Raw genomic sequence first — 16,809 nt, forward strand, 5'->3', positions numbered from 1 at the left:
ATGTATATGCAATATGTATATGCAATATGTATGTGTAATATGTATATGTAATATGTATATGTAATATGTATATGCAATATGTATATGCAATATGTATATGTAATATGTATATGCAATATGTATATATGTAATATGTATATGTAATATGTATATATGTAATATGTATATGTAATATGTATATGTAATATGTAATATGTATATGTATATGTAATATGTATATGTATATGTAATATGTATATGGTGATCATAATTTCGATACGTAATACAAAAAATTTAAAAGTACGAAGAAACAGTAAAGACCCGTCAAAACTAAATATTTGAAACTGATCGTACTCAGAAGTTGTAGTCGATTAATTCGATAAGAGAATAGAATGCTTAGTCGTAGCAGACGTTGGTATTTCATAACGATCCTTTCCGTGCAGTTAATTTGACAACGAAAGGACCCCGTCGGAATAAACGTCTCGGGAAAATTCATTATAGCGCCGGTTTACGATTGGACGAGGTCGTACGAATCGATACTAAACGAGTTATCGTGGCAGCCGACTAACTCGATTCGCCGACTCCGTTTTCCCGATGTAATCGCGTTAATATCGGTTCCGAAAACAGAACGGACCTGACCTCGGCCTCGAACTTCGTTAAACGGCACGCGTTAGTTTTCGCTTCGACGCCGAATCGGTTCTCGCGCGTTCTGCTTCGTTAGGAAAGAAGGAAGCCTTTTCACCGGTTCATTCCGCTCGGTTGTTGCCCGGCCTCTTGTTCCAGCATCAATCGAATTATTCGTTCGTCCTCTGCAAACTGTTGCTACTTCTCCGCGCGGCTGTCTGTCCGTGCAGCTCGCCAAACTGCTAATCAAAGCCTCCACGATTTAATTGCTCGTCTCTCGTGCTTCATTTGCACCGCTCGTGTTGCTCGCTTTCGCGTTCAATTGCCGTTCGCCAACGGGATTCAATTAGACACCATGGAACGGGCTAATTTACTCTCTGTTTTGTTCGATCGCGAACGGACACCGTGCATGATCGTTGCTAGTAATTTTAATTCCCCCGAATTTCGCAGCCGATCATTCGATCACTGTTCCACTATTTTCACGTTTCACTGCTTTTTTGCGGAGTTCGGGATTTTTTCAGATTTTGCGTTTTGCGAATCGGAGAGTTGGTTGTTTGAATAATGGGGATCTGGCAGATTTGGTATTTGTTGGGACATTTGGGAAACGTGGAATTCGGGGAATTTTGAAATTCGGGAATTTGAATTTTGGAATATAGGGAAATTTCGAAGTTGGGAATTTCGAATCTAGGGAAGTCGGGGAATTTGGAATTTGGCATCTAGGGAATTTGGGGGATTTGGAATTTAGCATCTATGGAATTCGGGGAATTTGGAATTTGGCATCTAGGGAATTTGGGAAATGTAGAATTTGGCATCTAGGGAATTTGGGGGATTTGGAATTTGGCATCTATGGAATTCGGGGAATTTGGAATTTGGCATCTAGGGAATTTGGGAAATGTAGAATTTGGCATCTAGGGAATTCGGGAAACATGGAATTTGGGGAAATTTGAAATTCGGGAATTTGAAATTTTGAATTTAGGGAATTTTCAAAGTTGGGAATTTGGCATCTATGGAATTCGGGGAATTTGGAATTTGGCATCTAGGGAATTTGGGAAATGTAGGATTTGGCATCTAGGGAATTCGGGAAACATGGAATTTGGGGAAATTTGAAATTCGGGAATTTAAAATTTGGAATTTAGGGAATTTTCAAAGTTGGGAATTCGGCATCTAGGGAATTCGGGGAATTTGGAATTCGGTATCTAGGGAATTCGGGAAATGTAGAATTTGGCATCTAGGGAATTCGGGAAATTTGGAAGTCGATATCTAGGGAATTCGGGAAATTGGAATTCGGTATCTAGGGAATTCGGGGAATTTGGAATTTTAATTACTTTAGTTCCAAATCAAAAATTTCCACCAAATTGCAAGCAAAAACTTAATTAAACCAAAAATATTCTATAAACGAGCACAATAATTCCCCTATAATTAACACGTGAATAAAATGCCTATTTCAATCATTTGAAAATTTAATATTCTGAAAAGTGACGAGGTAAATCTGACAATTTTTCATATAACGGGTATCATACGTGATGAATGTTCTAAGTAAAAACAATTGATCGAAGTTGCAGGAAGGAAACGGGTATCGTGCCGAATACACGAAAGTGTTAAACGATCCTCGTAATAAGAAAATGTCCGTCGCGAATTTGACAGGCGTGAATGAAAGCGGTGAAAATGTTCGGCGGGATCGTCTAAAAGGGGGAGGAAACGAAGAAGGAAGTCGACAGACGATACGCGTAATTTTCGCTAATGATCGTATTGGCAATTAGTTAAGGCCTTTCTATAAATCATCCCTAACTAATTGCCCTTTACACTCCCCAAGTCTCGAAAAAGACCACACGGGCCGTGACTCGGAGAGAACCTCGCAGTTCAACGCTAATTATTATCCCCGTACGTGATAAATTAAACTGCCAGACGCCATGGGTATCGCAAGAGTGGCTTTCGTGTATCTATGGTGCAACATGGACCCCGTTATGAAGTTATGGAACATCCTTTGGCCTTAGCTCGTTCGATTTGCTATCGCAAATTTCATTGTGCTTAATAACTACCCTTTTATAATATTATTCTCCTCGCGTTCTTTATACACGCGTTTATTTTCTGTCGTTATTTATGGACCGAGAAATCCTTAACCAAATTTACTGTTTTACTCGCAAAAATCTGGATGTAATCGTGTACGCAGGAATGGCTGAATGATGTTTGTGCAAGGTGGTATTGAACGTGATACATAAAATGATGTACGAAATGATTTAAAAAATCACGTACAACTTAATACATAAAATGACGCACACAATGGTTCATACAATGATATATAAAATGTTCTTCAAAATGAGACATAAAATAATTCATATACAAAATCGTACATAAAATGATACATAAAAAATGACTCATAAATACAAAAAATAGTACAGAATATATAAAATGAAGGTCGAAAGATATATGGCGATATAACGAAGCATGTACCGTGTTAATAACGCACTTAGCGCTAATAAATTGTTGACGCAGTTAAAAAGAGTGGCCGTAGTACCGTTCTCGTATGTTAAAGCGATGAATCTGAGATCCAGCGAAAGGTTGTTGCGCGTTGTTCATTAAAGCACACGGGATCCTAAAATTCATTAACCGTTCGATCAATAATGAACGTCTGGCGCGGATGTTGAAGCAGGCTCGTAGCAAAAGGTAACGCTAGTCATGGTATCCTAGATGAAAGGTGCCGCACGATGTCGCGTTCGTAAAGCAGTTAAGCTTCCTCTTTCTCTTTGTTGTACATCGTTGTACACCGATCTTCTCTACGGTTTCTGTTAGCCTTCTTCGTAACCCTTCACGGTGGATACGACGTTCGAATGTCCGCACTCTGTCGATTACCACGGGATAGAAGACACAATGGACGGAGGAAAAAAAACCACCTCTTCGTTAACTACGTTTCCGCATTTTTCTTGCCTGTACGGGCTAACGATCGTTGTAAATTTTCCAACAATTCGCTGTCCGTCTCTTCGCTGGTTGACCTCCTTTGTAACTCTTCTCCATCTAGGGATTTTAAAGGGATTTTCTCTTTAATTGCATTGCACTGGGATGTTAGTTTAAGAATTGGGACACAAATTAGGATATTAGTAATTGGAAGGATATAGGGATGTAGGGGTTTTGGGATCTAGGGTTGTGGGGAACTATGGATGTGGGGTTCTAGGGATGTGAGGTTCTAGGAATGTGGAGTTCTAGAGATGTAGGGATCTAGAGAGACTGAGATCTAGGGAGATTGGGATCTAGGCAGATTGGGATCTAGGGAAATTTGAGATCTAGGGAAATTTGAGCACTAGGGAAGTTGGGGATTCAGGGAAATTTGGGAACTAGGCAAATTTGGGATCCAGGGAAATTTGGGAACTAGGCAAATTTAGGATCTAGGGAAATTTGGGAACTAGGGAAATTTGGGATCTATGAAATTTGGGAACTAGGCAAATTTGGGATTTAGGGAAATTTGGGAATTAGGGAAATTTGGGATCTAGGAAATTTGGGAACTAGGCAAATTTGGGATCTAGGGAAATTTGGATCTAGGAAACTTTGAGATCTAGGGAAATTTGGGAATTAGGGAAATTTGGGAACTAGACAAATTTGGGATCTAGGGAAATTTGGATCTAGGAAACTTTGAGATCTAGGGAAATTTGGGAATTAGGGAAATTTGGGATCTAGGAAATTTGGGAACTAGGCAAATTTGGGATCTAGGGAAATTTGGATCTAGGAAACTTTGAGATCTAGGGAAATTTGGGAATTAGGGAAATTTGGGAACTAGACAAATTTGGGATCTAGGGAAATTTGGATCTAGGAAACTTTGAGATCTAGGGAAATTTGGGAACTAGGGAAATTTGAGATCTAGGGGTTTCTGGATCTAGTGATCTAGGGATTTTGGAATACAGGGTTCCGGTGATGTAGGGACTTGGAGATATAAACATTTGTCAGCATAGTGATTTTATGTTATAAAGATCCACTCATCTAGAGACTTGGTTCTATAGAATGATCTAAAGATTTCTGTATGCAAAGATCTACCGATCTAGTAAATTTTTAATACAAAGCTCTGACAATCCCTTACTTGCAGTACCGAAATATGAAAATATAGAAATGCATAAATTTTAAAACATATCGAGTACTAATTTTAAAATTGATGCGATTAAATATGTATTAAACCTAACAAATCGAAACGCAACGTAGGAGTAGAATTACACAGATAATATTTACGGTAAGGCAGCATTTAAGTAGTTAAACCGTAAGACTATTTAGCATTGTAAATACGAAAGGATAATATCGCGACTTAAATAGCGAAGCGTTTTAAGCGTTTTCCAAAGCATCGCATTCGTGTCGCTAACGGTCCGATGCTTTCGTTCGATGTTTCAGATTCTCAAATGGAGCAGGGCTACCGGTCCGAGGTCCAAGAAAGGGCACTGGTCGTATCCTTGCAGATGTTCAATCTGATTTTAGAACGTGGCGTGTCCTTGTTGAAGTCTCAGTTGGACAGCGGCGAAGAACCGAGGATGGTTGTTAGCGAGGACATGCAAGTCCTTTTACCAGCTATCAAGGTATTTCCGTTATCTATGGCATATCTAATGGAACTTCTACCAGGATTTCTTTTTTTCCGAGAAACTTTCACCGTACCGAGAAAAAACCTGTCATTCTACTACCATCAATTTAAGCGATCTAACGATCGCGCACAATCAAGTTCTTTGCTATTACAAATTAAATCACTTGGAGGAGTCTTTTAAATTCTTAACTCGTGTTCACTCGGACGTTTCTGATTGATTCTAGAATTTCTTCAGACTTGTATAATTGTTTACATTTCATTTATATGTTCGATAGAATAATTCAAATTAAATTCAGATTAATTCTGATGTTTAAAGGAGACACTTTTAACTGCGTGATTGTTGCACCATACACCACATTTCTGGACTAACATCATTCATTTTCCAAAATTAAAAAATTAACGAACTAGAAATTTTGCTCTATAGAATTGTTCAATCCTGCATTACAATGTACCTAGACATAAAAATCCCAAAGTCTTGAAGCTCCAGATGTATAAACTGTTTCAAAGTTCCATAATAAAATCCCAAAGTCTGGAAGCTCCAAATGTATAAACTGTTTCAAAGTTCCATAATTATGAACTGCAATAAGAAGTTAAAAATTGTCAAAGTCCAATGAAAAAGTTAGAAGTTTGAAATCTTTGAAGTCAACCTTCAATATCAAAATATATTTTAACTTCAAATAACACCTTGGACAATAATGATCGCCATAATCCTGGCATAAGCACCCAACAATTGATGAAGCGAGAATCCAGGTTTCGCACCCACGCAAGAACCACCGGTGGCCGTTGTCAGCTTCCTTGGACCTGGTTCGCTCGTGTTCCGACTTATTATGCAACCCCGGGTTCACGATTAATGCACCCATCGCACGTAAGCTATGCACGCACGCTCCATCGATAAAGGTCAACCCTATGACAAGCCATTGGAACAGCGACGTCACCGGTTTCTTCCTGCTTTTCCAGCCGGTGCAGCCTTCGATGCTCGTCGATCGAGATACTATCGCCTTTGACTTTCTTATCCTTTGAATCCTTACGTCAAATATTCTGTTCATATTCTGCTAGGATTTAAGAGCTTTTTTGCTGCTGAATTGCTGATTATTATCTAGCTGGTTATTATGTAGCTGATTATTATATATGGCGATAGGTATTGCGGGGTCACAGTTTAGGGGTGCATCCACATTAGAGACTGAATTTATGGTGTCAGCAACTGGTGCTAGTTTTCCTAGTAGATAGTAGAATTTTTGGGCTTTTTATTTTATTTGTGCTGGGTCCGTCGTTGGAAAAGGAAAATGGTTTCCTTCCTTTTTGACTTCTCGTCAGAAAAGAGAATTTCAGATTTTACTTTTGGAAGTTTAAAAATGAGAAATGTCTAAAATCTTGAACTTGACAAATCTTTAGTAGTCCCTAATTTGGGAAGTTTCAACTTCTCAACATGTTTTTTTCGTATTCCAAAAATTATGGAAGTTTCAATATTCCAAACTTGTAAAACTCAAGTTCCAATACTTCCAAAAGTCAATACTCCCGAGGTCCAACACTCTCAAATCCCACTACGCCCAAGGTTCAACACTCTCAAGGTCCAGTACTCCCAAGGTCCAAGCCTCCCAAATTCCAATACTCTCAAGGTCCAATACTCTCAAGGTCCAACCCTCCCAAATTCCAATACTCCCAAGGTCCAACACTCCCAAGGTCCCACACTCCCAAATTCCAATACTCCCAAGATCCAATACTCCCAAATTCCAATACTTTCAAGGTCCAACACTCCCAAGGTCTAACACTCTCAAGGTCCAACACTCCCAAGGTCCAACACTCTCAAGGTTCAACACTCCCAAGGTCCCACACTCCCAAATTCCAATACTCTCAAGGTCCAACCCTCCCAAATTCCAATACTCTCAAGGCCCAACCCTCCCAAATTCCAATACTCCCAAGGTCCAACCCTCCCAAATTCCAATACTCCCAAGGTCCAACCCTCCCAAATTCCAATACTCCCAAGGTCCAACCCTCCCAAATTCCAATACTCCCAAGGTCCAACCCTCCCAAATTCCAATACTCCCAAGGTCCAACCCTCCCAAATTCCAATACTCTCAAGGTCCAATCCCCCCAAATTCCAACACTCCCAAGGTCCAACACTCCCAAGATCCAACCCTCCTAAATTCCAACACTCCCAAGGTCCAACCCTCCCAAATTCCAATACTCCCAAGGTCCAACCCTCCCAAATTCCAACACTCCCAAGGTCCAACACTCTCAAGGTCCAACACTCCCAAGGTCCCACACTCCCAAATTCCAATACTCTCAAGGTCCAACCCTCCCAAATCCCAATACTCTCAAGGTCCAACCCTCCCAAATTCCAATACTCCCAAGGCCCAACCCTCCCAAATTCCAATACTCCCAAGGTCCAACCCTCCCAAATTCCAATACTCCCAAGGTCCAACCCTCCCAAATTCCAATACTCCCAAGGTCCAACCCTTCCAAATTCCAATACTCTCAAGGTCCAATCCTCCCAAATTCCAACACTTCCAAGGTCCAACACTCCCAAGATCCAACCCTCCTAAATTCCAATACTCCCGAGGTCCAACCCTCTCAAATTCCAATACTACCAAGGTCCAACCCTCCCAAATTCCAACACTCCCAAGGTCCAACACTCCCAAAGTCCAACACTCCCAAGGTCCAACCCTCCCAAATCCCAATATTCCAAAATTACAAAACCCTTAAAATTCCAAAATTCCGAAACCCCAAAAGTTCCAAATCTCCAAAACTCCCAAAAATTTGTCCATCTCACAGTGTCCTCAATCACTGTCCCTGATCGCTCTTAAAAATCTGGCCAAAAAAGGCCAACACCTGCGACGTACCTTCCACCAATGTATAAAAACACCCTCGCATAATTGAGAACGAATGGCGGAGGAAACAAGATCGATCGCTATCGAAACGCAGGAATAATGGCGAGAGTTTCTCTCTTGTCTCATGGGAGACCATTAATATTACCGATAAAGCGGACGCGACACAACACTGTTGGCACACGATTCACTTTCTCAGGATGGATGAACGTGGTAGACAAAATGAAACGTCTTCTGGACATTCTATAAATAGAAACGATATAAATAAATTATCTTCTATAGTCATCTTTCATTATTCACAATTTTTACCTTGTGTTTTTCTAGATTTGGTGCGATTGGATGCTGTGTCATAGCACCGTTTGGAATCCGCCGCCATCTTGCACGGACTACAGAGTTGGGTAAGTCTTTTAGTCTTTGATATTGATTTTCGTAATACAAGTTATAAATAAATTATAATTTACAATTTACTGGATGAGGATCCAACTGCGACACAGTCATTTTTACTTCGTTAAAATATAAATATTTCGGGTGAAATGTAAATTTTAGGAAATATTTTGTCTTTCTGAGATAGAAAGATATTTTTATTTTTTAAGTTTATACGGAAAATCGATAAATTATTTCTGTGAGTGGTTTCTCAAGTTCCGGGTCTTTATTTTTATACAAGTTTTAATAGCTTATAATACTTTGTAGTATTTTTAATTTAATTCTATATTATAGTCTTCTATAATAATGAACAGAGTCAAATTACAATTTGACTACATTATTTGTACAAATTATTTTAAGAATTTGCATATTAAATGCGGTTTAACTAAAATTGTTTCACTGAAATATTTCCATAGCCTGAAGATTCAGTTTGTTCTAAAATTCCTTTAAAGTAGGTTGAACATTCGCGTATCGATTGCGGCTAATTAAAAACTTCCCAGTAAATACAGCAGCTAGAAACCGCTAAACGTCGCTAAGAGAAATAAATTTTCTGCCGCGCGGTCGTGTATATTAGGATCAGGAGTTTCCTACGGGCGCAAAGAATGTGCGATATCTCAAACTCCCTGATCCTGCGGTTTGTGGTTTGCGGTCTGAATCCTGGATCCTCGGTCCAGTCGGTAACTAAACGCGATGCATACTCTCGCCAGCAGATTACGCCACGGCCACAAATTATTCATAGCAAGAAGTTGCTTTTAGCTTTTGCGATCGATATCAAGAAAACAATCTATTCGACGACCGCTTGATAAAATCATATTCATTGTTACAAAATTTCATATTAATTTATTCTTTGTACTATAGAGGTACTTTGAAGTTATTCAAATTAATTAACACTAAATTTACGGACGTTTGATAGTCACTTTTATTTAAATTTACCTAAAGTAAATAAATTGCAGATGATATGTGAACTGCCTAAAACATTGATTCTTTTGCTGAAAGTTGACACTTTTACAAAAATTTCTTAACAAACTCTATCATCTAAAATAGACCTATTATCTATTGTTTTAGCGAATATGTTTCAAACTACCCCAAAGAACAAAATCAATCTAAACTTCAGAAAGAGAATGTTTGTCAACATCATCGAAGATGAAAGACAAAATACTGATTCATAACATGATTCACGTATATTATGGTACATAATGCGGTTGTCTTAGCAGATATGTTTCAAACTGTCTAAAAGAACAAAATCAATTTTAAATTTCTTCAGAAAGAGAATGATCGTGAACATCATCGAAGGTGAAAGACAAAACACTGATTCATAATATGAGTCACGTATATTGTAGTGCACAATGCTGTTGCCTTAGCAAATATGTTTCAAACTGTCCTAAAGAATAAAATCATTTTAAGTTCCTCCAAAAAGAGAATCATTGTGAACGTCATCAAAGGAGAAGTACAAAATGCAGATACATAATAAGATTCACATATATTGTACCTCACAATGCTGTTACGTTGGCAGATATATTTAAACTGCCTCAAAGAGCAAAATCAATTTAATTTCCTCTAAAAAGGAAATCATAAGAAAGATTCATATGTAGTTACATTAACAAATATGTTCAAACAGTCCCAAAGAGCAAAATCAATGTAAGTTCCTCTAAAAAGAAAATCATAAGAAAGATTCATATGTAGTTATATTAACAAATATGTTCAAACAGTCTCAAAGAGCAAAATCAATTTAAGTTCCTCTAAAAAGAAAATCATAAGAAAGATTCATATGTAGTCACATTAGCAAATATGTGTAAACAGTCTCAAAGAGCAAAATCAATGTAAGTTCCTCTAAAAAGAGAGTCATAAATAAGATTCATATGCAGTTACGTTAGTAAAAATGTTTAAACAGTCTCAAAGAACAAATTCAATTGAAGTTCCTCCAGAAAGAGGAAACATTATGAACATCATCAGAGGTTATGTTTGTCGATCTAGTTTGAATAGTTAGATCGTAGAGTTCCAGGTGCTACTCACAAAGAGTAAAATGGAGGGACTTAAAGTGTGACGCGGGTCACGGTCAACCGCTGTATCGTATCAAAACTCGATCTACAGTCACGCAGAGGCACGATTCCTACGTCGAGTTCCTTCGAGTTCCTACGCGCGCAATTATCGCCCAGGCAACGCTTCTAATTCGACGAACAAGAACTTGCCTGCAACTTCTTGCATCTCCTCCTCGCGTTGCTTTTGTCAAACGGATTAATCCTCCAGGTTCAAGGTAGACAGAGAGGAGAGACGTTTATGGCACGTTCGGTTCCGTGGCTCGCTCGTGAGACTATTAATTCAGGTTGACACTTTAGGTGTCTTGAATTATGACTGTTCTGTTGGACTATTAATTCTCAGCGAGAGCATCGGTTTCTCGAGCTGGGAAAGTTCGACCCTGCTAAAGACATCAACGACGAACAGACATCGCGACGCGTGTTCGTGATTTATTGTTATTTGCTTGAAAATCGAACGATGCTTTTATTTATTCAGCTATGAGTGTCCGAGCTATTTGGAACGGAGTTTTACATGGGTTTTACTGTTTGAGTTATTCGAATTTTATTTGAAGTTGAGTTGAAGTCCCAACTCTGAGTTCATATCTTAAATCTGGGTTCTTCTGCTGTTTGATGTATTCGAATTTCAGTAGTATCTGTATTGTCTGAATTGAGAGTTTGAGGATTTGGGAGCTTGAGAATCTGGGGGTTAGAGAATCTAGTGTGTGAGAAATTTGAGAGCTTCGAAATTGGGTGATTTGAGAGTTGGAGAATGTGAGAATTTGGGGATGTGGGAATTGGGGAATGTGGGAATTGGGGAATGTGGGAACTGAGGAATATGGGAATTGGAGAATGTGAGAATTTGGGGACGTAGGAATTGGGGCATGTGGGAATTGGGGAATGTGGGAATTGGGGAATGTGGGAATTGGGGGATGTGGGAGTTGGGGATTGTGGAATTGGGGAATGTGGAATTGGGGAATGTGGAATTGGGGAATGTGGAATTGGGAAATATGGGAATTGGGAAATGTGGGAATTGGCGAGTGTGGAATTGGTGAATGTGGAATTGGTGAATATGGAATTGGTAAATGTGGAAATTGGTGAATGTGGAATTGGGGAATGTAGAAGTTGGGGAATGTGGGAATTGGAAAGTGTTGGGCACCGAATTTTACCACATATGTTTACCACATAATTTTAGCATCCATGTTTCGCAAAGTATCCGGCTCCATAATTAAAAAAAAATAGAGAACCTCTTCGCAACAGTCGAAATAGAAGAAAAATTATCAATGTACTGTTAGGTAAATTGTCGTGTTCATCATGATTCATTTGGCTTCCCATTTGCTCCACATTCGTCTTAAGTACGTCTGGTTCTTCAAGTTCGGTGAATGCAGATGTGACACGTGTGACATATGCTAATCTCCGAAGACAGTTCATTCCCCGAATAGACACGGAAACAATTAAGTGGACACCGACAGAATTACAAGGTTAATTTCATAAATAGCAGCGACGAGCAGAAAAAAATGACAAAAATTTGCCGTCTTCACGATGTTCTTTAATTATTCAACGAGTTTTTACGATACAGCAATTTGTTGAATATGTTAGTTGTTTTTTTGGTCGCGTGTCATTATCTTTGTACGGTTGATAATTCTGTTGCAGCGATTACTTTCCAAGAGTGTTATTCGTCATCATGGTCACTTTCTATTTCAAAATTCAAACTCTGTACGAGTCCTTGCTAAGCGACTTACTCATGAAGTAATTAAGGAATTATGGTCATCTCTTGCTAAAAGCTAATAGTGTCTTCAAGGTTGCTATTACGTGGACCCTACATTTTCATTCGCAAAAAATGTTTTTACTGCACACACGTGTCTGTTTCTCATTTTTCTGTATTGTCTTGTTCCACATTCGGTGTTGTCAAAGGTTATACTCTTACGTTCTAATATTGTCAAATTGAACATTTTCAAACTCCACATTTTACATTCTCCACATTTCACATTCCACATTCCTTACATTCCACATTCCTCACATTTCACATTCCTCATATTCCACATTCCACAATTCCCACATCCCCAAATTCTCACATTTCCCAATTCCACATTCACCAATTCCTACATTCACCAATTTCCACATTTACCAATTCCACATTCACCAATTCCACACTCGCCAATTCCCACATTCTCCAATTCCCATATTTCCCAATTCCACATTCCTCAATTCCACATTCCCTAATTCCACAATCCCCAATTCCCACATTCCCCAATTTCCACATCCCCCAATTCCCACATCTCCTAATTCTCAAATCCCCCAATTCCCACATTCCCCAATTCCCACATCCCCTAATTCTCAAATCCCCCAATTTCCAAGCTATCAAATTTCTCACACACTAGATTCTCTACTCCCCAAATTCTCAAGCTCCCAAATCCTCAAATTCCTAAATTCTCACATTCCCCGATTCCCACATTTCCCAATTCTCAGTTCCCCAATTCCTACAGTTCTCAATTCCCACATTGCCCACATTCCACATACCCCACATTCTCCATTCTCCACATTCCACATTCCCAACATTTCACATTTCCAACATTCCACATTCCACATTGCACCTTCCACATTTCTCAATTTCATATTCCTGGATCTCCACATTCCCAAGTGGAATGTCCACCTTCTCTACACTTCCATCTTTCTACATCTCCCCATTCTCTCATTCTCTAGTTTCAACATTCCCAAATTTCTGCTTCGTACATTTCAATATTTTCGCACTCACACATTGCCAACTGTTGTATTTATTCAACACAAACTAAGTGTTTTCTTCTACAAAAATTATCGAGTCATAAAACTTTCTCTAACGTAGGAGGTTCGAGTCAAGCTGTATTCTTTAATTGTTTATTTTAATTGTAGGACCCAAGTTCCATTGACTTGTAACGAATTTTTCCTGAAGGACCTTCTTCGATCTGAACGTTATCCTAAAAGACGTGCTTCTCCGTGTTTCTAGATTCACTATTAAAGTTTCTTTTTACTATTTCTATTTTTATTTCACCGCCTATTTCCTATACCAACCCATAAATTTCTAAACCTGTTAATTTTGCCGAGAGAAAGCCATTTTCTAATTAAAGATTCATTTCACCGCCGTAACTCGATTTTTTTTAAACAGCATCCAGTTTCAGTTACGTTACGCCCTGACATCGATCGAACGGTTATATCAGCGTCTGTTTATAGCTGGTTTCTCGATCGATACGAGACAAGTAGCGAATCGACGGCCGATCGTAGCCCGACGTGGAAAAGAACGGAGCAAATTGCGAAGCGTTTTATCCGCTCGTTGAAGTCACCGGCTGGCGAACCTGTTTCGTTCACGGACCGTCGAGCGTGGGAGTGACTCGCCGAAATAAAAGCACGTTGCACATCGATGCGTTCGAGAAAAGGCCGATCAACGTGTAATTATCTTCTTATATACATACTCCTCCGTGATTGACAAAGCAGACGTGCCGGAGAATCGTTAGCGAACTTGTTAGCGGAAAATTGCTCGACTAAATGTTGCTTGGATTAAACATGGGGGGACAACAAATCATCTTATTCTTACTTTCAATCCTCTTTAATTATACTCGGCTTTATTCAAATTTTATTCTTCGTTTGACATATTGTTTTATTCTTTAGTTGCGTCGGTATGGTTTTATTATTTTCTGGAAGTAATTCATAGTTTTTTGCGATGGTTTATTATTTATTGGGATTAGAGTGTAGTTTTATTTGGTAGTTTGTGGAACTAGTTATTAACCGTTTTATTTAATGATATAGACATAGTATGGAGTTTGTCTTTATGGAAATTTATGGGAGTTCGTTTGAATACAGGATTCAGTTTGAGTGCGGAACTTTATTCGAATTAATATACAGTTTTATTTTATGTAAGTGACGTCTATATCGTGTTGGAATTAGCATGTAGTTTTATTTCGGTACCAGCAATGAATTAGAATTAGTTTGATCAGAAATTCTCGTTGCAAGTCGAGTAAGGAATTTCAGCGACGATCGTCACCTAATGAGTTTATAAATTGTTAGACCGTGTGTAAAGAATGCAAGGAATTCTAAGGATCCCAGGTATCCCGAAGGCGCATTCCCGCTGAATTGCCGGTAATCAGCTTGTTCTACAGGTTAATTTTAATTAATCGATTATGAAAATCGCGCCACGTTAATTTTATTAAAAACCATGGTAATTTCATTGTCAACAAACCTCATTTCTGTAATATTGCTTTACTGTCAACTATTCAATTAAATCATACATCATTCGATAATCAATACTGATAAATCAAAGTTGTAACCAAAACTGATCAGTGATAATTAAAAGCGATAAATCGAAGCTGTAAATAATTTTCTAGATGATATTCATGAAATGCAAATGACATGGCAGTCAGTGTGTTCAATCATACTGCGTCACTAATTAATTCTGTAATTATTTTCATTTTGAAAAATTTCTTGTCTCACAAAATTTCAATTTCAAACTACCCTCATTGTAATAATAATTTTTAATTTTCAAAAATTCTAGTTTATAAAAGAGGAATTTCAGTGTGTTTAATTAGACTGCATCATTGATGAATTTCATACTTAATTTCATTTTGAAAATTTCTTGTTGTCACAAAATTTCAATTTCCTCAAACTACCCTCATTGTAATAATAATTTTTAATTTTCAAGAATTATAGTTTATAAAATAGGAATTTCAGTGTGCTTAATCGAACTGCATCATTGATGAATTTCATACCTATTTTCATTTTGAGAAATTTCTTGCTGTCTCACAAAATTTCAGTTTCTTCAAACTACCCTCATTGTGATAATAATTTTTAATTTTCAAAAATTCTAGTTTATAAAATAGGAATTTCAGTGTGTTTAATTGGACTGCATCATTGATGAATTACATACTTAATTTCATTTTGAGAAATTTCTTGCTGTCTCACAAAATTTCAATTTCTTCAAACTACCCTCATTGTAATAATAATTTTTAATTTTCAAAAATTCTAATTTATACAATCGAAATTTCAGTGTGTTTAATTGAACTGCATCATTGATGAATTTCATAATTATTTTCACCCTGAAAAATTTCTTGCTGCCTCACAAAATTTAAATTTCCTCAAACTACCTTCATTATATGAATAATTTCTAATTCTCCAAAAATATAATTTTTAAAATTGAAATTTCAGTGTGTTCCACTAAACTACATCACTGATCAACACCGTTCCTATATTCATCCAAAAAATATTTCTTGCTGCCTCACAAAATTTCAATTTCTTCAAACTACATTCATCGTGTCAACAATTTTTAATTCTCCAGAATTGCATATTATAAAATTGAAATTTTAACCTATTTAATTAAACAGCATCACTGATCAATTCCCTACCTATATACACCCTGCAAAAATGTCTTGCTGTCTCACAAAATGTAAATTTCCTCAAACTACCCCCATTACATAAATAATTTCCAATTCTCCAGTAATATTAAAATTAAAAATCGAAATTTCATCACGTATAAGGTGCCTGATTTTCGTTTTAATATTCGAGCTCGGCCACCGATTTTCATTGTCGATCTCGTCGGGCCCGACCGAATATATCGATGGTCAGGATCTTTCTAACGAGACGTGGCAAAAAGACGAAACGGTAGAGAAAAGAAAGGAGAAAAAAGTTTGAAAAACGGTCGTGGCCGGCTCGACTGATGCAATCTATCGTCCATTAAAACGAGTTTCAAGGCTCCTTTGGTCCCGTAACAGCTAGAATGCTCGCGATCGAGAGGCTGAGCTCTTTGCGCAACCATCCAGCCAACCAACGGTCCCTATCCGCCGGCTGGATAAGTTAATTATTGTTGTTGCTCGTTAGCGATTAACAATTATGCGAGCGAAACGTTTCCTTGGCAAGGACGTGGTTGTACCACGAGCTATGCTCGCAACAGAGCCGATTCACCCGGCTATGGTTATTTATAGAACGTGGATTGCAATTAATCTACCGTCGAATCATGACTTTGTTGATCTCCCACTAGTTTCGCTTCTCTCTTTTTTTCTACCTCCATTCACCGAGGATAGCAACTTTGTTCTTCTCCTCGTGAGCTCTGGCTCACCGTGTAATTGCCGGATCAATCACTGTCACCGTTTTCACTCTTTTCACCGTATTTGTCGCTTTGACGAGGCTACTTTGTGCTCCTTATCGAATTAGACTGTTACACTTTCCTGCTGCTTGTATCGCTTTTCGATTTTACCGCTGGAGATTTACTGATATAGGAATTTGGGGATTTTAGGGGAGTTTAGGAATTTTGGGGTGGAGGACGAGATATGGGAATCTAGGGATTTCGGGATATAGGCGTTTAGGGAATTTAGGGAATTCGGGACGTGGGAATTTAGGGGCCTAGGGATTTTTTGACGTAGATATTTAGGGA

The 16,809-nt window shown here is 38.2% G+C and overlaps 1 protein-coding gene across 2 annotated transcripts in view; it reads left to right on the forward strand.

Moving 5' to 3' along the window:
• The window catches only part of LOC100882999 (telomerase-binding protein EST1A), a 184,160-nt gene that overhangs the window by 94,732 nt on the left and 72,619 nt on the right, over positions 1–16,809 (forward strand). For both annotated transcript variants that reach the window (XM_003703923.3, XM_076530467.1), the window contains 2 exons: positions 4,972–5,153; positions 8,305–8,378. In XM_003703923.3, coding sequence (XP_003703971.2) covers positions 4,972–5,153; positions 8,305–8,378 — 256 coding nt within the window. The remainder of the gene's footprint in view (positions 1–4,971; positions 5,154–8,304; positions 8,379–16,809) is intronic.

The sequence above is a fragment of the Megachile rotundata genome, chromosome 4 (genome assembly GCF_050947335.1).
Source record: "Megachile rotundata isolate GNS110a chromosome 4, iyMegRotu1, whole genome shotgun sequence".
NCBI lineage: Eukaryota > Metazoa > Arthropoda > Insecta > Hymenoptera > Megachilidae > Megachile > Megachile rotundata.